Genomic DNA, 22,468 nt, shown 5'->3' with positions numbered 1-22,468 from the left:
GGATTTGAATCCTCTGGGATCTGATTTGACTCATAGCTTCTGCTTTGAGTCCTTAGCTATCTTCACAAAACCACTTTGAGGTAGCTATTATTTCCTCCATTCTATAGGTGAGGAGACTGAAGTTCAGAGATGACCCAACTTGTCCAAGTGACACAGGTAGGAAGTATCAGAGCCAAAGCAGGGACATCTGACTCCAGAATTTTTCTGCCTCCCAGGTAGAAGAAAAGCAAAGGCTAGGGGTCAGGAATATGGCAGAAAGCCACTGCATGTCAGGCTTACCCTTTCCCAGGACACGATCTCGCTGTTTCCCACCCTCCCCGACCTCCTCACTTAGGCCCCTTTCAAGAATTTACTTCTCACTGTCTCCCCTCCAGTGTGGCCCCTGGGCTGAACAGGGATTGGATGGTTCTTGGGAAGCTCTAAGACATCCCTTCCCCCAAGGGTCCCCTAGGAAGGGAACAGCTAAGGTACCATCAGTCTGCAGGTTCCTCTTCCCATATCTGAGCGAGGTCTGTGGATAAGACTGACAAGTGCTTGGATCAGAAGCCAGCCACAGGGGTTCAAATCCAGGCCAGAGACTTTGGCCAATAACAGGAGCTTCCTTTTTAAAAAACCTATATTCTGGGACAGACATTTCACTAGGGGTTTCCTCCGTATTTTTAAATTGAATCCCCCCCACCCTTCCCACATGTTTGACCCTATTTCACAGAAGAGGAGCCTGAGGCTCCCAGTTGGGAAGCAACCAGTGTAAGGACAGCAAGTCATAAGGAGCCTGGTACTTGAACCTACCTAGGCCCCAGATTCTGTTGTTGCCTAGGAACTGAAGAGGGAGGAGCTGCCAGATCAGAGGGAGGAGGGAAAAGAGAGAGGGCGAGTTCCCAGCAGCGCGCGCTGACGACAGCAGGTGATTTTTTTTCTGCATCGCGCTATCTCTCAGCATCTTTCCTGGATTTTTACCCCCCCCTCTGCTGACCGGCAGAAAAGGGTGGGGCCGCTTCCCCGCAGCAGAGACAGCAGCGGCGGCAGCGGCGGCGGCGGCTGCAGCATCATTGGGAACAGTGGTGGCGGCAGCAATGCTCGGTCTCCTCAAGAGGTGATCTCCTCTGAGCCCTGCTAGGTGGCCGGCTGCGACTGGACGCCGGCGGGAAGCAGAAGATAGAGCTTTGTCCGCGGCCCCTGCGACCACACTGCCCGGCCTTTCCTCTGCGCCATGGCTTAAGCCTGCAGCCACCTAGCCTCGCGTTGCCTTGCTTGGCAGGGGTCTGAGCGCCGCAGCAGCCGCAGGGAGGGGCGCGTCCCAGACGCCCTCGCCCGGGGACCCGGGACGCGGTGTCTCACGCTGCGGTGCCCACAGCGGACCGCGCTCCCGAGACCTGTGCGGCGGCTCCCGGAGGCGTTTACAGCCGGGCATCGAGGGACTTTACGGACTTTCTCAGTGATAGCTCTGCCCACCCAACCTTCCCGGGTGCTCTCTGAGGTAGGAGGGCGCGGTAGCTCAGGCCACCAAGGAAAACACGGTGAGAACCAGATTGGCCGGACGAGGGCCAGGGGACTGAGGAAGATTAGGGACTTGCTTTAGAATCTAGCAAGGAGAGGGAGGACTAGCTCTGAGGCGAGCACCATGGCGTGGCCGTGCATCACCCGCGCCTGCTGCATCGCCCGCTTCTGGAACCAGCTGGACAAGGCAGACATCGCCGTGCCGCTGGTTTTCACCAAGTACTCGGAGGCCACCGAGCACCCGGGGGCCCAGCCGCCGCACCAGCAGCCGGCGCAGCCTGCGCAGCAGGCGCCCGCGCCCCCCTCGGCGCGCGCGGTCGCCATAGAAACGCAGCCGGCCCAAGGCGAAGGGGAGGCGGTTGCCCGGGCAACAGGGCCGGCGCCGGGGCCTAGCGGCGAACGCGAGGCTGGGGCTACCTCTGGCCGGAGCGGCCCGGGCCCGGGCTCTGGCTTCGGCTCCACCTCCAGCGCGGGCCCCGCGGACTCGGTGATGCGGCAGGACTACCGCGCCTGGAAGGTGCAGCGGCCGGAGCCGAGCTGCCGGCCGCGCAGCGAGTACCAGCCTTCGGACGCGCCCTTTGAGCGCGAGACCCAGTACCAGAAGGACTTTCGCGCCTGGCCGCTGCCGCGACGCGGGGACCACCCGTGGATTCCCAAGCCAGTGCATATCCCCACGTCCTCCCAGGCGGCGGCGCCTGTGCTCGGGGCGCCCCAGCGCCGGCCGCAGAGCCAGGAGCGCTGGCCGGTGCAGGCCGCCGCCGAGGCCCAGGAGCAGGAGGCGGCCCCTGGAGGAGCAGGTGGCCTTGCGGCTGGAAGGGCGACCAGTGAGGAAGAGCGCGACACACGCAAGAAGGCTGGGCCCGCCTGGATGCTGCGTCGCGCCGAGGGAATGGGGCACGAGCAGACGCTGCTGCCCGCAGCCCAGGCCCAGGTCCAGGCCACGGGCCCCGAGGGGGGCAAGGGGCGTGCGGCGGCCGACGCCCTCAACAGGCAAATCCGCGAGGAGGTGACGAGTGCGGTGAGCAGCTCTTACAGGTGAGACGCGGCCCGCAGCTCAGGCCACGGGGCTGGTCATCCTTACCCTCTCCCACAGATTCTCTGCATCGCAGGCCTCCCTGTCAGCCTCCCCCTCCAGCCCAGAACACACCCCCTCCCCCTCCCCAGCCCTGGCCGACTGCTCTTTGGCTCTTTCTTTTGTGAAAGCTGTTAGTATTATCCATCCCATCTTGCCAAAGTCTTTCACTTAACCACTTCAGCCATCTTTTCCCCATCTCTGCCCCACCCCGAGTCCCTGCCTGCCCAACAGAGACCTTTGCAGTTTCTTCACTGGCTGTGCTTCCATTCTGCCCCACCCAACTCACTGGCTGCATTAGCCTGGATGCTGCCCCTTGCTGGCTCAGCTGCCGCCCAAGGGCCTCTGTGCCTTCCTGCAGGGCCAGTCCTCCCCAAAGAAGAGTGATCTCTCCCCCTTCTCCTCCTCCCTAGCCCGGTTCACTTGGCCCTTCATTCTTACCCCCTCTATCTCAATCCCTGGGAGACCACCAAGCACCACACCCTTTTCTAGATTCCCTGCCGGTCCCTTATAGAGCACCCTTCTTTTCAGCCACTTACTCTGAAGGCAGATTCCTTACACCTCTAGCTGTGACTCACTGGGCAAGTTTCTTAACATTTCTTGGCCTAGGGTTCTTATCTGTAAGACGTGATGGATAATAGATTCTTCTCTTAGATTGTTTGCTCATGTATTGATTTAATATTAAATACTCAGCACATTTTTGAGCACCTACTATATGCTAAGCACCGTGCTAGGCATTTTGAAGATTAAATGAGATGATTCAGGAGGAGAATTATGCCTGGCACATGGTAGGTAATTAGTACATCTTGGTTCCATTCCAGCCTTCTACATGATGCCTCATTATTTTGATTTCCACTTCCCAGACTCTTCCAGCCTTCTCCCCTATTGATGCATCTCCTTTCTTTTCATGTTTGCCAAATGTAGTTCTTATTCTGTTACCACCAAGAACCCTCTCTTCAGCACATTTAAATTCCCTTTAAATGAATGCCTTCAACAAGAGCATATTTATTCATTCATTCTCTCTCTCTTTCTCTCTCTCTTTTTCTAGAATTCTCCCTCTGCTGCAGCCTCAGTCCTTCCAGTCTGCTTTCTCACCCTTCATTCATTTAATATGTATTTCTGAATGCTTAGCTTTCAGTCCTGCCCTTATGTTTCAAATGGAAACAATTAACTAACAGATCACTGTTGACTATGAATATGTGGCATTAGGTTTGGGGTCTCTGGGGAAGCAGATGTACACGATGAGTAACTGAGCTAGAGGTGTTCAAAATGTGGCTTATGGGGTCCTTCATCAATGCCACAGCCAGTTGCCTCCTTCCTGCAGGAGGGTGTGGACAGGAAGACTGCAGAGTTAGTGTCTTTTGCCAGGACCTTATATATAGCCTCATCAGACTGATGTCCTTCTCCATTAAATATGACAAACACTCCCTCTCATGCTGAGGAAGAATAGCATTGATAGACATCCTCTCTTGTTAGGACAAAATCTGCCCCCCACTCAGGTATTACCTCTGGAAAGCATTTCCCAATGAAAAGTGGCGTTAATCAATTGGCCCCTATTCCTTCTTCCTGAATTCCACCTCCCACCTGGCATTTGTCTCTTGGTGTCTTGTTATCATGACCACACTTGTCCCCCAGAAATACACCACTTCCTTTTAAAGCTCTGGGTCAGGCAAGGACATGGATCCTTTTCCTTGGTTCTAGCTATGAGAAGGTGGAATTTTCACAAAATCTTTATGCTGTTACCAAGGAGAATCAAAAAGAAAAGAAAGGAAACAAATAAGCAAGGGGAATAGAAAAACAAAGCCAAGATACAATTTTATGACTCTGTCATGGCTTTGTTGTTTACAAGGCCCTACCTTTGTTCCCTAAGAACCCTAAGGTTGGCCTAACATCACAGATTTCTGGACTGGCCTCTTCATCATCCTACTCCCAGTCTACCACCCTGCGGCAGGTGGAACCTTACCACCTACCAGACAGAATCTACCTCTCCTCACCTCAATACAGTCAATGCCAATCAAGAGAGATCCAGATTCTCAAATCTCATTTGATGATCCTACTCAGTTTATGTTTCCAGGCTGGTAGGACTTGCTTTGGGCATAAATGATGGTTCGGACAGTCAGGGCGTAAACCACCCTTCAGACACAACTTACTCCAAATATTTTGGGTTGTACCTTTGTTCTGTGTAGCCTCTTTCCTCCCAAACAACACCTTAACTGTGCAGTAAGCATGTCATGCTTTACAGTTAGAATTACACACATCCTGCAAGTGATTTGATTGAACAGGGGCAGGCTATTCTCTAGCAGCTGGTAAGAATGGTTGTTTTTCATAGCTATCAGAATTTCATCAACCTGTCAAGAAAAATCTCTGTGTATCTCAAAAAACATTTTTTTCTAATTTGAGTCTTCTGTAAAATTTAATTATGCATATGACTTTGGGATCAGCAGTTCCATTTTGCTGTATCATCAGAAGGATTTTGAAGCATTAAGAGAATAAGTATTGCTAAGAAACATCAATTTCTTTAATGGACAATTTAAGTACTTGACAAATTTGATGTGAAATTTAACATTATTTTTTGTTCCAGAAGAAAAATTAATAATAGGGAAATGCACTTTGGGTGAAAGTAGATATGAAGAAATAAGATAATCAATTAATTAAGTATACTATAAAGAAAAAATGCCTGGAAATTATAGGCTTATCTGGAACATTGATTTTTCCCCCCCTATTCTCTCACATCCTTTTCCTTGCTAGGATTCTAAATATCTCCTGAATTTAAGTATGTTCCATGTCTTCTGTAGATGAGTCTTACATCACCTTAGAAGCCAAGCTGGGCTACATTTCACTGATAATTTGATTGACAAATCCTTTTCTTCTGCCACTCTACATAAATCATGGTGGTTTACACCATGGTGACTAGTTCATCTCATGGGCTTTACAAATGACATCTGTCACGTAACATCAGTGTGAGCAGTTTGCTTAATTAGAGAAAGGATATACAATCCATCAGCTTGATATATTGGTACATAACATAAAATATATATTCAGCATCCAGAGTCATATACATGCTATTTGGTTTTCTACTGCAACGTACAATCAGTAGATAACATCAAATGTCCTTTGACACTATGGTTTTGAGAAACCTTCCCTGTTCAACAGTTCATTTAATTCATAACCTATCCACACTTACCTGAGACTTTTTGCATTCAAGCGGTATCTGAGGTATCTTTAGAATTATTCTCAATCATGAAGTTGATTTTCAATCCATTCATATTACATAAATGATATTATAAAATTGAGAAACATGTCTTCATTATTTTTAATGTTAAGGATGGATTTTACTGCGCAGCTATTTGTGACTTTAGACCTAGCATTCTCAGTTAGGAAATAGATGAGTCATAGGAGGGGATTAAAATTCCTCTCTCAGCCAACCCCATTGCCCCAGCCATCGGTTAAGAGTGATAGATGGGGTAGCAGGTGGTCCCCATAGAAATGCTAATGAGCAAATTTTCCTGGAAACAATCAGCTGGGGCACCAAGAGGTAGAATTAATAAACCAGAGGCAAAATAGTACTTGAAAAATGAGAGCGGTAACAAGGAAATCAGAAAGAAAAAGAGCCTTTCCTATCTACCCTGCAGTCTTCCATAAAGGTTAGAGAAAGGCCCATCTGACTTGGCTTATGCTATACAGAACTGCCCTGTGTCTACAGGGCAACTGCCCGTTTCCCTAGGATCTTCCTGACTAAATCCCAGCAATACTTCAAGGCCAATCTCAGATACCAGTCTTCAACAAACGCCTTCCAGGTCCTGCTACGCAGGACTAATTTTTCTCTGATCCTCTTTTCGTATTCTGTACACTTCTCATTTGCTTGATTGTAAGATACTTTTGTCTCTGTCTGCCTCCCCTACCAGATAGGAACCCTTGAAGGGAAGGGCTGTATTTTGTTGATCTCTGTATCTCTCACAGTGTAACACTGTGCCTAACTATCATATAGGTTTGTTGAATCCAGTGAAATTTTTAAAGTTAGATGGAAAACTTATTCACCTACATATTGATTCATTTCATTCAGTTTCATTTAGCTGAATTAATTTTGGAAAATGACCACCAAGCCCCTGCAATGTATCAGACAGGATACTGGAGATACCAAAAAGTGATAACCCTATGTAAAGAAATTGTGTTTTCCTTAATCAAAATAAAGGGCGATTCCTACTCGGTTAGCACTAGAAGTAAATGTTCAAATGGGGAAGGGCAGCAAACCTTACAGACCTGACTCTAGGTGTACCTTTACCCAGGGCAGTGGTCCCCAACCTTGGCTGTACAATGGAATCACTGGAGAACTTCAAAAACGCTGTTACATAGCTACCTTGCCCAGAGATTCTGATTTAATTGGTCTGGGGTATAGCCTGCACATGTGAATCTTTTCAAACTGCTCCAGATAATTCTCATGTGTAGTTCAGGTTATGACCTCTTCCCTTAAGACAGAGGTTCTCAAAATTTAGTACGCAAAAAAATCATCTGGAGAGCTTTCTAAAATGCAGATTCCCGGGCCTCATCCTCAGACATGCTGATTCAGTACTTTTAAAATGGAGCCTAAGAATCTATATTCTAAGAAGCACTCTAGGTAATTTTTATGCAGGTTAACCTCAGACTTATTTGCGAAAACTCCGCTTGAGAAGATTTGCTATCTTTAAGGTATTGAGTTTTCCCATATACAAACGTGGTATTGCTTGCCATTTATTTGTCTTTTTGTCCTTCACTTATATTTTGTAATTTTCTCCACAAAAGTCACACACACACACACACACACACACACACACACAAGTTTTTAAGTTTTATTTTTCTATATTTAAGCCTCTAATAATATAATTGGATTTAACTTTATGTATGGAATGAGGCTGGGAACTGATTTTCCTTTTTCCCATATGGAAAGTCATTTATCCCAATACCCTTTTTTTTTTTTTTTTTTTTTTTGCGGTACGCGGGCCTCTCACTGCTGTGGCCTCTCCCATTGCGGAGCACAGGCTCCAAACGCGCAGGCTCAGCGGCCATGGCTCACAGGCCCAGCCGCTCCGCGGCACGTGGGATCTTCCTGGACCGGGGCACGACCCCGTGTCCCCTGAATCGGCAGGCGGACTCTCAACCACTGCGCCACCAGGGAAGCTCCCAATACCCTTTTTAACAGTTCAACTTTTCCATTAATATTCCCACTGATATCTCTTCTATCACATAAGGGTCGCGTATGCTTGAATATATTTCTGAGATCTCTGCTCTATTCCATTAATCTGAGCTAATGCCATACTATCATCTTTTTTTCTGAGCTATTTAAAATTAGTTTTCCTATTTTCAAGCGTATATCTTACTACATTTTCTAATTTGTTATTGCTCATATGTATTAATTTTTATATGTTTTTATTGTATTCAACAACTTTACCACACTCTAATTTTGTTTGTAGATTCTCTTGGACTGTCTGTGGAGATAATGTATACTTTTAGCAAATACCAGTTTATTCTCTTCATTCTGATATTCATATATTTTTGTGTGTATGTATATTGCTACACTGGTGAGGATATCCATATAGTTTTTTTTTTAATGCTCTTTCTTTCTTTCTTTCTTTCTTTCTTTCTTTCCTTTTGCCTGCTTTGGGTCTTCATTGCTGCACGGGCTTTCTCTAGTTGCTGAGAGCGGGGGCTACTCTTCATGGGGGTGTGTGGGCTTCTCATTGTGGTGGCTTCTCTTGTTACAGAGCACAGGCTCTAGTTCAGTAGTTGTGGCACACGGGCTCAGCAGTTGTGGCTCGAGGGCTCTAGAGCACAGGCTCACTACCTCTTTGTAGTGTTGATTTGCACTTCCTGCACGGCCTTTGTTGCTCCGCGGTATGTGGGATCTTCCCGGACCAGGGCTCGAACCCGTGTCCCCTGCATTGGCAAGCAGATTCTTAACCACTGCACCACCAGGGAAGTCCCTCCATATAGTTTTGATAATAGGCTTCTTTGTCTTGAGACATGGGAATGCTTCTTAAGTTTCATCATTAAGTATGAGGATTGCTCTGTGTCATTATAATATAGCATCATATCAGGTTAAGAAACTTGTCTTTATACTAGTTTACTAGGGGTTTCTAAAAATGTGGATTGGTATTGAAATTTTTTTTGAATTTTTGAATTCCATTTTATTTATTTTTTTATACAACACGTTCTTATTAGTTGGTATTGAATTTTATTAAATGATTTTTTTGACATCAACTGAGAAAGTCTTATGGTTTTATTTTTAATCTGCTAATAGATTTTTCTGATACTGAACCATCTGCCCATTCCTAGGATAAATCTTACTTAAAAATACAGCTTATGATGCTGAATTCTTTTGCTACTTTTTATTTGAAATGTTTGCATATATATTTATAAGTGAAATTAGTCTAAAATTTTTTCCTTTTTTATATCAGTCTGGTACAGTATTGGAATCATGGTTATGTCTATAAAGTTAGATAGTTAGATTTTTCTCTTTTTCAGTTATTTGGAACAATTCTTATAACAAGTACTCCTCCTCAAATATCTGATAAGAGTCTCCTGTAAAGCTCTCTGTACCTGGTGTCTTTTTCATGAATAGACTATTTTTTTACTACCAGTTTGATGTCTTTAATAGATATTCATTTATTCAGCTTTTGTATTTCTTCTTGAGCCAATTTTAGTAATTTATATTTTTCTAGGAAATGTTATATATTTTTTTAATTTTTCAATTTATTGACATAAGAGTCACCATAGCACTATCTTGTGGATTTTAAAATCATCTCTACTTATCTGCAGTTACATCGCCTTTCATACTTAATATTAATTGGTGCCTTCTCTCTTTTTTTTTCATAATTGTCTTATTGAGGTTTGCTTAGTCTTTTCAAAGAATCAAATTTTGGTTTTATTGATCATCTCCCGTTTCAGTAAGTTTTGCTCTTATTTTTACTATTCCTTTACCTTTTATGCTCTGAGAGGTAAGCATAGGTCATGTTAGGAACAGTTTTATATCCCTGGCTGAGAAGTTTGGATTTTTTTTTTTTTAAAGAAATGAGTCACTGAAGGAATCTAGGTAGAGGAAACTACATGATAGTTTAATATGATTTAAATTTTATTAATGTCGTACTGACCGGTGACCAGGGGAGGTTAGAGAAAGGGTGGCCTTTCAATAACGAGCCTATTGGAATAATCCAGGGACAATGATAAAGCCTGAACTGAGGCTGTGGGACTGGAGATTTATAACATAGTACGTACAGTTACTGAAAAACAGATCTTAATGACCAATTGAGATGCAAGGAAGAGGGTAAATCCAGGATAACTCTTTTCTGGTTTGGGTAACTGGTAGTGGTCCTAGTCATTGGAACTGAGGGGTGGGATAGGGAGCGTGGGAGGGAGGCTCAAGAGGGAAGGGATATGGGGATATATGTATACATATAGCCGATTCACTTTGTTGTACAGCAGAAACTAACACGACGTTGTAAAGCAATTATACTCCAATAAAGATATTTAAAAAAAAAAGGAACAGACTTTTATTTAGAATTCTATGATGAATGTAGAGGAGAAAAAAGTCAGGAATGGAAGTTGAGCTTATTTTTAGTATCTAGAATTTGAGTTGTCTATGAGATATCTGACAAGAAATTTCAAGGGGCAGCTGAATAAATGGATCTGAAGTGTAGAGAGAGATCCGGGCTGTGATTTGAAACATCCTGTGGATTTTTTTTTTTTTAAAGAAGATGTTGGGGGTAGGAGTTTATTAATTAATTAATTTATTTTTGCTGTGTTGGGTCTTTGTTTCTGTGCGAGGGCTTTCTCTAGTTGTGGCAAGCGGGGGCCACTCTTCATTGCGGTGCGCGGGCCTCTCACTATCGCGGCCTCTCTTGTTGTGGAGCACAGGCTCCAGACACGCAGGCTCAGTAGTTGTGGCTCACAGTCCTAGTTGCTCCGGGGCATGTGGGATCCTCCCAGACCAGGGCTCGAACCCGTGTCCCCTGCATTAGCAGGCAGATTCTCAACCACTGCGCCACCAGGGAAGCCCTGTAGATATTATTAAAGCCATGGGAGGAGGTGAAATCATCCCTAGAGAGGAAGTAGAGAAAATTAGCCATCAGAGAATGGAGCCCTGAGAGATACATGTATTTGGGGCACTGACAGCAGAAGGGATAACCATGAAAAAGACAAAAGAGTGATCAGGAGGGAGGGAAGAAAAGCAGGAGAGAGACTAATCATGGAAACCACATTGGGCACCTAACTCAGCAAAGCCTTATGCTGCCCTGGAAATTTTTACTGAGGCATTACTGTGTGCAAAGCATTTTTCTAGATCATTGGTTGACCTTGTGCAGTTAGATATAATGTTACTGAAATTAACCCACAAAGAGGAGAGGAGATAAGATACACACAATTAATCCTTGGTTGCTGTCCTAGAAAAAAATGGCATCTAATGCATCTATGAACTTTCAAAAAAAGTCAAGCCAGTGATAGTTCTAAATCTGTAATCACAAAGAATCACTGTGTCCGGGATATAAAACTAAAATAATTCAACAACGTCCACTAGGATTAAAGAGCCATCTCTGTAATCAATGCAGCTTTGGCTTTTCAAATTAGGTCAGTTGTAGACATCTAGACAGGTGAGCTTCTAATTCTCTGCCAAATGAAGAAAACTGCAAATGGACTGCGACCAGCAAACCAAAAATTCTCTCGATGTTCACTAAAGATGCTAGTTTTCACCATTAGAAGCAATAGTAGTAGTTACTCACGTGCCTCCTATGTTCCTGGCAGGCTGCTAGAAACTTTAGATGCATTTTCGCCTGTAATCTTTATAGTAGCTCTGCAGAAGTGGTACTGTTACTTCCCTGTTAGAGCTGAGGACCCACAAGCCCTCTTGTCTGTCTTTAGGTTTTAAAACTGTTGAAGGCACAGACTTTGTCTAACACTAATCTTTCTCTACACAGGGCACTTCCTCCACGTCATATTATCATGTATTGTCTCAAACCATTTTCAATCCACGGAATATTGATTAGTGTCTGCTCTATATCTGGCTAATTCCTAGGAAGACAAAGTAGTCCTTGCTCTTGGAAGACTTATGTTTATTAGGCAGAGGCAGGTGAGCTGAAAAGTTATAGGTGCCCTAACAAAAAGTCTATGCAGGGTTTGGTGGAGCAGAGGAGAGAGAGGTTAAGTCTACTTGATTTGAGGGTTATCAGGGAAAGGGTTCAGTAGAGAAGGGACTGGTAGGCTGAATCGTCAAAGATGAATGGGCATTAAGTGGGGAAGGGATCAGTCTGGGTAAAAGTACAGAAGAAAAATTGTCAGCAGTTCTGAGCAGGTAGAACTTAGAGGTCTCATTGGATGAGGATAGAATGGCGAGAGGTGGACCAGGTAGGTAGGCTGGGCCAGCTCCTTTATCCTATGAGCAAATGAAGAAGGAGGATTAGGTTTTGGATTTTAGCAAAGGTGACTTTGGCAGCAGTGGGAAGGATGGATTGGAGGGGATTAGACTGGGAGCATGGAATCCAGAAAGGAAGCTGTGGTCTAGGTGAGAGATGATGAAGACCTCCAGCCAGGAAAGGATGTAAACAAGCACTGATAGTACAGAATAACATAAGGCTAATTGAAAGTCGGCCGAAAGGGAGAGGGAAGAGTCTAGGATGTTTCCTTTGGATGCTTTGGATGTCTAGGGAAACAATCATTCACTGAGATAGATAGCATAGTTTTGGATAAGTTGAATTTGAGGTGTCTTTAGAAAGACTACATGGAGGTGTTCAATAGAAAATGAAAATAGAAACCCACACTGCTGGTAAAGGATGTAAATTGCTACAATCACCTTATAAAACTCTTCAGCATTATCTATTCAAGTTAAACATATGTTTACTCTATGACCCAGCAATTGCACTCTTGAGTATATACCTAGCAAAAATGACTGCAGAAGCCTTGTACAAGAATGTGTAGCAGCTTTATTAATAATAGCTAAAAAGTAAAATCAACCCAAATGTCCATCCACAATAGGAAAAATACACTGTGGTATATTCATACAGTGGACTATCACCTGGTAGGGTGTGGTAGACAGAATCATGGTCCCCTTTCCCCACCCCAGAATGTCCACATCCTAATTCCTGGAACCTGTGAATATGTTACATTACAAAGCAAAAGGGACTTTGCAGATGTCATTAAGTTAAGGCTCTTGAGGTGGGATGAGTATCCTGGGTTATCCAGATGGACCCATTGTAATCACAGGGACCCTTATAAGTGAAAGAGGCAGTGTCACAGTGATGCAGTGTGATAAAGACTTGGCCAGCCATTGTTGGCTTTGCAGACGGAAGTGGGACATGCACCAAGGAATGCACCAGCTTCTCAGAAGCTGGAAAATACAAGGAAATGGATTCTTCCTAGAGCCTTCAGAAGGAACACTTTGCTTCTGCTGACACCATGATTCTAGCCAGTGAGATCCATTTCTGACTCTTAACTACAGAACTGTAAGTGAATACATTCACGTGGTTTTAAGCCATTCAGTTTGTGGTAATTTGTTAGAGCAGCTATAGCAAACGAATACACAGGGTTTCTCAATCACAGCACTACTGACATTTTGGACCAGATAATTCTTTGTTGTGAGGATCTGTCTTGTGCATTGTAGTATATTTGGCATCATCCCTGGCCTCTTTCCAAGCCTTGCCAGTAGTGTTCCCCACCTTATCCCCCTCCACGTTGTGACAATCAAAAATCTTTCCCGGGCTTCCCTGGTGGCACAGTGGTTGAGAGTCTGCCTGCCGATGCAGGGGACGCGGGTTCGTGCCCCGGTCCGGGAAGATCCCACATTCCATGGAGTGGCTGGGCCCGTGAGCCATGGCCGCTGAGCCTGCGCATCCGGACCCTGTGCTCCGCGACGTGAGAGGCCACAGCAGTGAGAGGCCCGCGTACCGCAAAAAAAAAAAAAAAAAAAAAATCTTTCCAGACATTGCCAAAAAGCCCTCTGGGTGTGCCAAAATTGCCACTGGTTGAGATCCACTGTTACACAGCAGAGAAAGAAAGTTACTGAAATACTCACTAATATGGATAGATATTACAGACACAATGATGAGTGAATGAAATCAGATATAAGCGTACTTACTGAATGATTCCATTTATATGAAATTTCAAAAACAGGCAAAGGTAAGTGATGGTGACGGATGTCAGAATAGTGATAATCTCTGGGGGTGGGGGTGGGGAATTGACCAACATGTTGGAAATGTTCTATATCTTGATCTGGATGGTGGTCATGTGGGTCTATACATATGAACAATTAAGATTTATGGGCTTTATTCTGTTTGTTATAACTCAACAAAAAATGAGAAACAAATTACAAACTAAGTAAATGGAGATATAAGTTTGATGCTCAGGAGAAAAGGCAGAACAGAAAAGAAATATCTGGATATCGAGCTGTCAGTGAGGATCAAACCCGTAGGGGTCAGGGAGGGTGGGAAGAAAGAGAGTGAGAAGAAGAAGATGCTGCGGCCAGAGCCCAGCCTCCCCGACACATCAGGGATGAGAAGAAGAAGAGTCGGGCAAGGAAGGAGCACGTGTGTCTGTGCTGTTCCCATCCGAGAGCGAGAACACAGGCCCACCAGAGTCCCACAAGAGCTACCCACACATGTATAACATAATAGTAGTCTTCTCCATCCTCCCTGTCCCGGCATAGTCCATTGTCAGTGTGTGTTTCTCTTCAAACTGAATGAAGAGGCTTTGCAGGAACAAGCCTGATGGAACCTCTTTCGGTAGGAAAATAGGACCCAAGCCCCAAACCACAAAAGCCACCATAAGTGCCTCCACTGTGCTGTTGCTTGTGGTCACTGTCTACTTTGTGCAATGACTTCAAAACGCTGGCCCATGTTGTGGCACATCCTAGAGCGCCTTTTTGCAATCTTCTTGGCCCCTAAGAGTTGTTCTCTATTAAACCGTAAGAATGGGCGAAAGATAGACAATGGCAGAAAGCAGAAGAGCAGAATGTTAGAACAGAGACATAATTGAGTCTCAGCCTCATTTGCTGAGTGCACAATGCCAATTGCTTTAACATATTTTTTTTATTTAGACTTTATCATGACCTTTTAAGGCAAACATCTCTCTCTTTAAAGATGAAGAATAGAGTCAGGGAGGTCTGGGGACTGAGGTCACACAACCAGTCAGAGACTGGGCTGGCTCAGGAGCCTGGTTCTCCTCATTCTGGCCTCCAGCTGTGTCTCATTCGTGGGCTCAAGCCGACCCCTGCCATGTGCCCGCAGTTCAACATGCCATTCCTGGGAGGGCTGTTACCTGCCCCCCATCTCCCACTCTCCTAAGCCCACGCCATCGTCCTTCACCACCTGGTTCTGCAGGGGGAGAGGGATGGATGGTTTCACGATTCCTTGTCCTGAACTCTCCACGGATCCCCTTCCCTTCCAGGGCAAGGCCTCGGCAGCTCAGCCTGCGGTCAAGGCTTTCCAGGATCTGACCTATCTGGTGCATCCAGCATTTTTGCCCACTGCTCCCTTCACAACACCTGATGCCTTTTCCTGCAGATTCTCAGTTCTGGTTGTACCTTAAAATCTCAGGGTCCCCAGTGGGTGATCTAGCCAAATCACAGACTGAGCTGAGCCTTGACAAGCTCCACATGTAACCATTGCTGGATTTTGCTCACAATTTTCCCTCCTGCCCACCTTCCATCTTCTTTCTAAATCCTTCCTATCCTTCGGGGCGTTTAGTCCATTGTGAAAGAGGCTTATACTATAAAAGCAGGGAATTAGGTTGGATTTATTTGATCATAATAGCATAATAATAATGTAGTGGGCTTAATATCATTTTTATTTCAAGTTCAATGCATCATCTTAAGAGCATGCAATGGCTGGGGCTATGGGCTATGAGGATTCAAGGTGCAGAGCACACGGTCCCCCATACAGGGGCTTGCTGTCTTGTGGGGGAGGCAACATGGGTGCAAGTGTCATAAGTACCAGGCAGGGCCTAGTGAGGTTTAATCAGGGCCAGAGTTCTCAAGGGCCACAACAAGGGCTGGTTAATTCTGTTGGAAGATTCATGGAAGAGATGGTTGTATGAGTCCTGGGCAGTGTCCTGGTGTCCAGTAAAGGATTTGGTAACCACTAAAACTGGGTTTGAATCATCTCTAATTAAACATCTGTGTGACCTTGAGATAGCCTTCATATTTCTCATCAATAAAAGGAGATAATTACAGTAGTGAATTCATAGAGTCATGATGAAGGTGGAGGGAGATAATGCTTTTATGAGTGCATGCCCATCAGTAAGTGCTGCCCACTTTTGTTATCACTGAGAGAACAGAACAGAGTGGGTTACCAATAAAGTCTTTCATTGATTCATTCATTTAACATCTGCCACATCTCGTGTCAGGCACTATGCTAGAACCTGGGGATTTAGAAATGAATTACATAGTACCTGTCCTAAAAGAGTTCCTGGTCTAGTGAGAGAAACATACTAAGAAAATTATAGTAATGGTAGCAAGTACAATAATAGAAATATGCACAAGGTATTGAGGGGATATAGAGGAAAGGGGGGTCTGATTCATTCTGAATCAGGGACCACTTCCTGAGGAGGTGTTGACCTGTGCAGTGTGTCAAAAGCATGGAGTTAGTTCCACCGGGAAGGCAAAGATTAGGAACTATATATTCCTTCCTAGAGGTCTTTACCAATGAGATAAGAATGAAGAAGGCCTTTTAAGAATACAATACTTAATAGTAATTCCAGCCCCTCCCAGATATCTAGCTTTATTTGGAGCTTTGCGTTCAAATCCCACTTACCATTTATTAACTGTATGTCTTTGGTCAAGTTGCTTAACCTCTCTTCTCTAATTTTGTTTCCTGGTTGACAATGACACCTACCTTGCAAGGTTGTTGAAAGACTTAGCATTTCATTAAGTCTGTGACTCTCTTACCTGTCATATTTACCACTGCACCCCAAGCACCAACCTTAGTGCATGGTCTTTAGGAGATGCTTAGTAGATTTTAATTGAACAAATGAATGAATGATGTATGTGCAGTACTTAGCATAATGCTTAGCCCATAGTGAGTGCTCAGTAAACAACAACTATCCTCATCATCCATCTTCCCAGTGGGTTCGAGTACCACTTGGATAATATAAAGAGATAATTTTGCCCTTCTGTGTGCACACATTCTGTATTTCTGGGAACAGAACCATGAACTGCTCAGATAAAATATTTTCTGTGAGTGTTTTTAGTCTGACTTGAAGGATCAGGGAAGACCTCAGAGAGGAGGGTATCATCTGAGCTGAACTTTGAAGGATCAGCCGATTTCAGTAGACAAAACGATCAGTGGGCAGGGAGGTGACACACTGCAGGCAGAAGGGATAGCTGGAGCATGTGGAACTAGATGTGCATTTGGGGACCACAGCTATTCAGATATGGCAGATGTTCCCAGCGTGAGGAATGATACGGTAGGAGGCAAGTCTGAAAAGGTCTAGACCGGTGATGGGAAAATTTTCTGTAAGGGGATATATAGTAAATATCTTAGGCTTTACTAGCCCTTATATAATCAGAAAGAACAAATTTCCAAAAACTTTTTATTGATGAAATTCAAAATATAATAATAATAATAGAATATAATCTTTTGCAATATGGGTCTACAAATGAGAAGAATGGATTTTTTTTAAGAAGATGTTAGGGGTAGGAGTTTATTAATTTATTTATTTTTGCTGTCTTGGGTCTTCATTTCTGTGTGAGGGCTTTCTCTAGTTGCAGCAAGCGGGGGCCACTCTTCATCGCGGTGCGCGGGCCTCTCACTATTGCGGCCTCTCTTGTTGCAGAGCACAGGCTCCAGACGCACAGGCTCGGTAGTTGTGGCTCATGGTCCTAGTTACTCTGCGGCATGTGGGATCCTCCCAGACCAGGGCTCGAACCCGTGTCCCCTGTATTAGCTGGCAGATTCTCAACCACTGCGCCACCAGGGAAGCCCCGAAGAATGGATTTTTTAGGGGAATAACATTTGCTGAAATCGGGTTCAAAGTTAGTGATCTTTTTCATCATATTGATTGCAAACATTTATCTACAAAAACAATTCTTAGCTCCTGGCTGAACAAAAGCAGGTTGAGGGCCAAATATGGTCCGTGGACCATAGTTTGCCAATCTCTGATCTATATCACTGAGGACGGAATATTGTGCTACCAAGGTTCAGACTCTGTATTTAAGTAGCAAATCACCTCCTGAACAGAGTGCCTGAGAATACTTGGTTTGACCATGCCTTATTAAGCACATCATTTATTCTTCCCAAGTGACATAGTCACTCTCTTGTTTCCTTACGACTGAAAAGCAAGAGGGCACTGATGTACATGTGAGAGTCTCTTTGTCTTTATATATAATGGGTAACCAACCCATCTCTCATAGCAACCAAGGATACAAGGTACAGGAGTCTCCATTGTGAAATATTATTAGTCTCTGGCTGCTATGACCATACGTTTGGGGTTTCCCCAGGTGCTGGAACAGGCTTTAAAAGAAATAGACAAGGAAATAGTGATATTAAAAGTTGTAGAGGGACATAATCCACTTGCCTAGGACTCAGCATCCAAGAAAAATTTGGACAAGAGCTCTACCATGAGAGTTTTGTTCTGACTCCTCAAAGAAGCCTCTGATCCAGCATGCCTCCAGAGTTGGCCAAAGGCTGGCTCTGAATTGGAGAGAGGTTTGGTGATTCTAGCTGCTAAGAATCTAATCTAACACCATTCTCTGGGGAGCCTTTTTAGCACATCCTGATAGTCCTAATTCAAACAACATTTGTGAGAAGGTGATACTTTATAGGTGCTACATTAATCTCTACCTAGATGGAGGAATTTTGGTAGAGAGTATTACTTTGTGAATGAATGGATTCATTTCAATTCATATTCAATTCATTTGTTCAGTTTAATTCAATTCCTATTTGTTGAGTACTTCCTATGTATAAGACACTGAGCTCAGCTCTGGGGATATGACTGTGAGGTCCACAGTTTGAGACATCCTGATTTACTCTGGTCTGTTCCTACTTTAATAGCAGGGAGATACATGAGGAGGAGGAAGATGGTGATGATGATGTTGGAAAAGGAGGAAAAGGCAAAAGATCTTGCACTGGCAGAAGCATGAGTGCTTTTAACCAGAAGGGTGTTTAGGTCTGGGGGCAATAGAAGAGGGAAGAGTTCAGAAGAAATTGTGAGGAACGTAAGGGAAATTAATAATCACTGATAGATGAATGGATAAAGAAGATGTGGCACATATATACAATGGAATATTACTCAGCCATAAAAAGAAACGAAATTGAGTCATTTGTAGTGAGGTGGATGGACCTAGAGTCTGTCATACAGAGTGAAGTAAGTCAGGAAAAGAAAAACAAATACCGTATGCTAACACATATATATGGAATCTAAAAAAAAATGGTTCTGAAGAACCTAGGAACAGGACAGGAATAAAGACACAGACGTAGAGAATGGACTTGACACAGTGAGGGGGGAGGGTAAGCTGGGACGAAGTGAGAGAGTGGCATGGACATATATACACTACCAAATGTAAAATAGATAGCTAGTGGGAAGCAGCCGCATAGCACAGGGAGATCAGCTCGGTGCTTTGTGACCACCTAGAGGGGTGGGATAGGGAGGGGTGGGATAGGGAGGGTGGGAGGGAGACGCAAGAGGGAGGGGATATGGGGATATATGTATAGGTAGAGCTGATTCACTTTGTTATAAAGCAGAAACTAACACACCATTGTAAAGCAATTATACTCCAATAAAGATGTTAAAAAAAAAAATCACTGATACTGATCTGGTAGCCATGGTGCAGTGGATCAACCAAATGTCTTGGCATCAGATAAACAGTTCAAATCCCAGCCTTTCCATTTACTATTTATGTAAACTTGGTGAAGTTATTTCAAGTCTCTGAGCTTCAATTTCCTCCTCCAGAAAATGGGCAGTATTATATGTCACAGGTTGTGTGGATGTGAACATGTTTTGTAAACCATTAGGTCCTGCAGTTTTAAATATTTATACTGAGAAATGAGCACGGAATCTAAATGCACAGCACTTTAGAGGCCAGGAGAGCAGTCACTTCAGGGATCAGGCTCTGCACTTAAGTTCCTGGATTGCCGCTCTGAGCAAGACAGATGCGGTTCATCATGGGTGAGCAGTACAACAATAGATACGGTGTTAAGCATGCATTTTGATAACTAATATTAAACACAGCTGTGAGGATTTTAGGCAAGGAAAGCACAAGGTGCTAACAGAGCACTTAATGAGAGCTGACAGGCCTAACCTAGACCAGGAGTTGGAGCTGTCATCTGAGGAAGTAGCATTTGAGCCGAGCCCTGAAGGATGAAGATGAGCCTTGACGTCTGTCTTCCTGTGTGACCCTGAACAAGCCTCTCCTCTGGCTTCATTTTCCTCACCAAAAAACTACCCAACAACAATAAAAAACAGAAATAGAATGTATAACTTCTACACAGAAGGAAATACAGAAAATTTTAATCAATTCAATAAAAGGCAGGAATAGATGAAAGCAGGAGCAAAGGAAATCATGGCAAATAGAAAATCTAAGACAATCAGAAGAGAAATTATTAGAATTAATAGGAGAATACAGCAAGTTTAGAGGCACAAGGTAAGTATACAGCAATCAAATTGTTCCTATGCATCGCCAACAACCAATTAGAAAAGATAACGGGAAAAAAATCTCATTCACTACAGCAACAAAATCTAGAAAACATCTAGGAAAAACAAAGAGAAAAGGACCTTTTTGAAGTATATAAAAGAAAACCTGTGTAAATGTAATGACATATAGTTATCCCTCAGTATCCTCAGGGGATTGGTTCCAGGACCTCCACGAATACCAAAATCTGAGGACGCTCAAGTCCTTTAGATAAAATGGTGCAGTCCAGGCAAGGAAAATGAAGGCTCTGGTTTCATTTTCCTCTCTAGAAGCCTGGCCCAGTCCCCTCTCAAGTCCTTCCCAGTGCTAAAGGACTAGACTCAAAGACCCCAATGCATGGTACCAGAGAGCCCTTGTCATTGGCTTGCAGTAGACAACACAGGGTAGAGGAGGGAGCACGACCGTGACTGGAAAATCCAATGACATTGAAGAGGGAGCTTGTGGCTAAGGATTTGGTTTCATCCATTTGATACTGCTCTTATTCCCTGCTAAATAGCTGATGCTATCTTGTCTGAGAAATCTTCAAAGCACTTTCTCTTTTCTTTCTGTTTTAGAACTTTCAAAAATACAAAGAATAGTATAACACCCATATTGCTACTACCCAGAATTTTTAAAATTATTATATTTACTTCCTGTCTTTTTTGTGTTAAAACATTTTTTCTTTCATAGTAAGGTCTTTTTGCCCACCTGGCCAAAAGACCCATTCTGTTCCTCCCTCTGCTCCCCAGGAGGTCACCACTTTTGGTGTACACAACTCTTTATCCATAAACTATGTAAGGCATTGCTGTATGTGTGTGTTTGTTTACTTAGATGACCTCCAACGCTATGTATCATTTTGTGACTTTGTTTTTTTCACTCAACATTATATATCTTGAAAAAATACAAACATGCATATGTAAACATCCACTCATATAGTTCCTTCTTTTTTTTTTTTTTTTTTGCGTTACGCGGGCCTCTCACTGTTGTGGCCTCTGTCGTTGCGGAGCACAGGCTCTGGACGTGCAGGCTCAGCGGCCATGGCTCACGGGCCTAGCCGCTCCGTGGCATGTGGGATCCTCCTGTACCGGGGCACGAACCCACGTCCCCTGCATTGGCAGGCAGACTCTCAACCACTGAGCCACCAGGGAAGCCCAGTTCCTTCTTTTTAATGGCTGTATAATCTACCAGCATATGAATATATTACATATTTACATATTATTACTTATCTTTATTTATATTTAGGTTTTCCTAATTTTTTCCCCTAATTTTTAACTATCACAAATAATATTGCAATGAATTTTCTTGTGTCTCTCTGTGAATATATTTATGAGTTAAACATGAAACTGTTGGATCTTGGGTTGTACACATTTTACTAGATATTGGAAAATTACTGGGTTCGTTTATACTTCAATGAATAGTGTATAAAAATACCCCTTTTTCTTCTAATGTCAGAAGTTAAAATTTTTGCCAATTTTATAGTGTGGAAATGGTATATTGTTTATTTCATAATTCCTTAATTTTCAGTGAAATTAAGAAGCTTTTCATGTGTTTATTGGCCATGTGCGTTCCTCTTCTGTGGACTGAATATTCATACCCTATGGCTGTTGTCCTATTAAGAGGTTATCTTTTTTTTTAATTGATCTACATTGATTCTGATTATTAATCCTTTTTCCTGTGTCTTGTCTTTTACCTTTATTTACAGAGTCTCTTGTCACACAGAAATTTTTCATTTTAAAGTATTCAGTGTATTTAGTCCTTGCCTTTATGGTTTATGTTTTTATTCCTAATTGAAGAAATACTTCACTATCCCAAAGAGAGAGACACATTCTTTTATATTTTCTCCTGATAATTTCAAGGTTTATTTTCACACATTGAGGGTTGTAATACATCTGGAATTAGTTTCTCTGTATAGTGTGAGATAGGGATATGTTTCACATTCTTCTGTGTAGAAGGCCAGTGATCCAAATCCACTTGTTCGAAGGGTCATTTTCCTCCCAATTTAAAAAGTTCCCTCTGTCTCATAGCAAGTTCCCTCATTGGTGTGGATCTGCTGTGGGCTCTTTATTTTGTTCAATGACCTACTTTTCTGTTCCTCACAAACACCACACTTACTATTATAGCCTTGCAATGTGTTTTGATTTTTAACTGGGAAGTCTCCCTCTGGTTGTTTTTTGTTTTTTTCAGAATTGTCTTCATCTTTCTTAGGCATTTACACTTTCATAATTATTTTGGACTCAGTTTTCAGCCACCACAAACGTTACTGTTGAGATTTTGATTGG

At 43.5% G+C, this 22,468-nt stretch overlaps 1 protein-coding gene across 3 annotated transcripts in view; it reads left to right on the top strand.

Annotated features, from left to right (window-relative positions):
- Positions 1-1,104: 1,104 nt before the first annotated feature.
- MAP6 (microtubule associated protein 6) overlaps positions 1,105-22,468 on the top strand; it is an 89,687-nt gene continuing 68,323 nt past the window's right edge. For all 3 annotated transcript variants that reach the window (XM_081238944.1, XM_081238943.1, XM_081238945.1), the window contains exon 1: positions 1,105-2,532. In XM_081238944.1, the coding sequence (XP_081095070.1) occupies positions 1,622-2,532 (911 nt within the window). In that variant the 5' untranslated portion in view covers positions 1,105-1,621. The remainder of the gene's footprint in view (positions 2,533-22,468) is intronic.

The sequence above is a fragment of the Mesoplodon bidens genome (assembly GCF_964165515.1).
Source record: "Mesoplodon bidens genome assembly, chromosome: 7".
NCBI classification, from domain to species: domain Eukaryota; kingdom Metazoa; phylum Chordata; class Mammalia; order Artiodactyla; family Ziphiidae; genus Mesoplodon; species Mesoplodon bidens.
The sequence above is the reverse complement of the archived record's forward strand: the minus strand, read 5'-3'. Positions and strand labels throughout refer to the sequence as shown.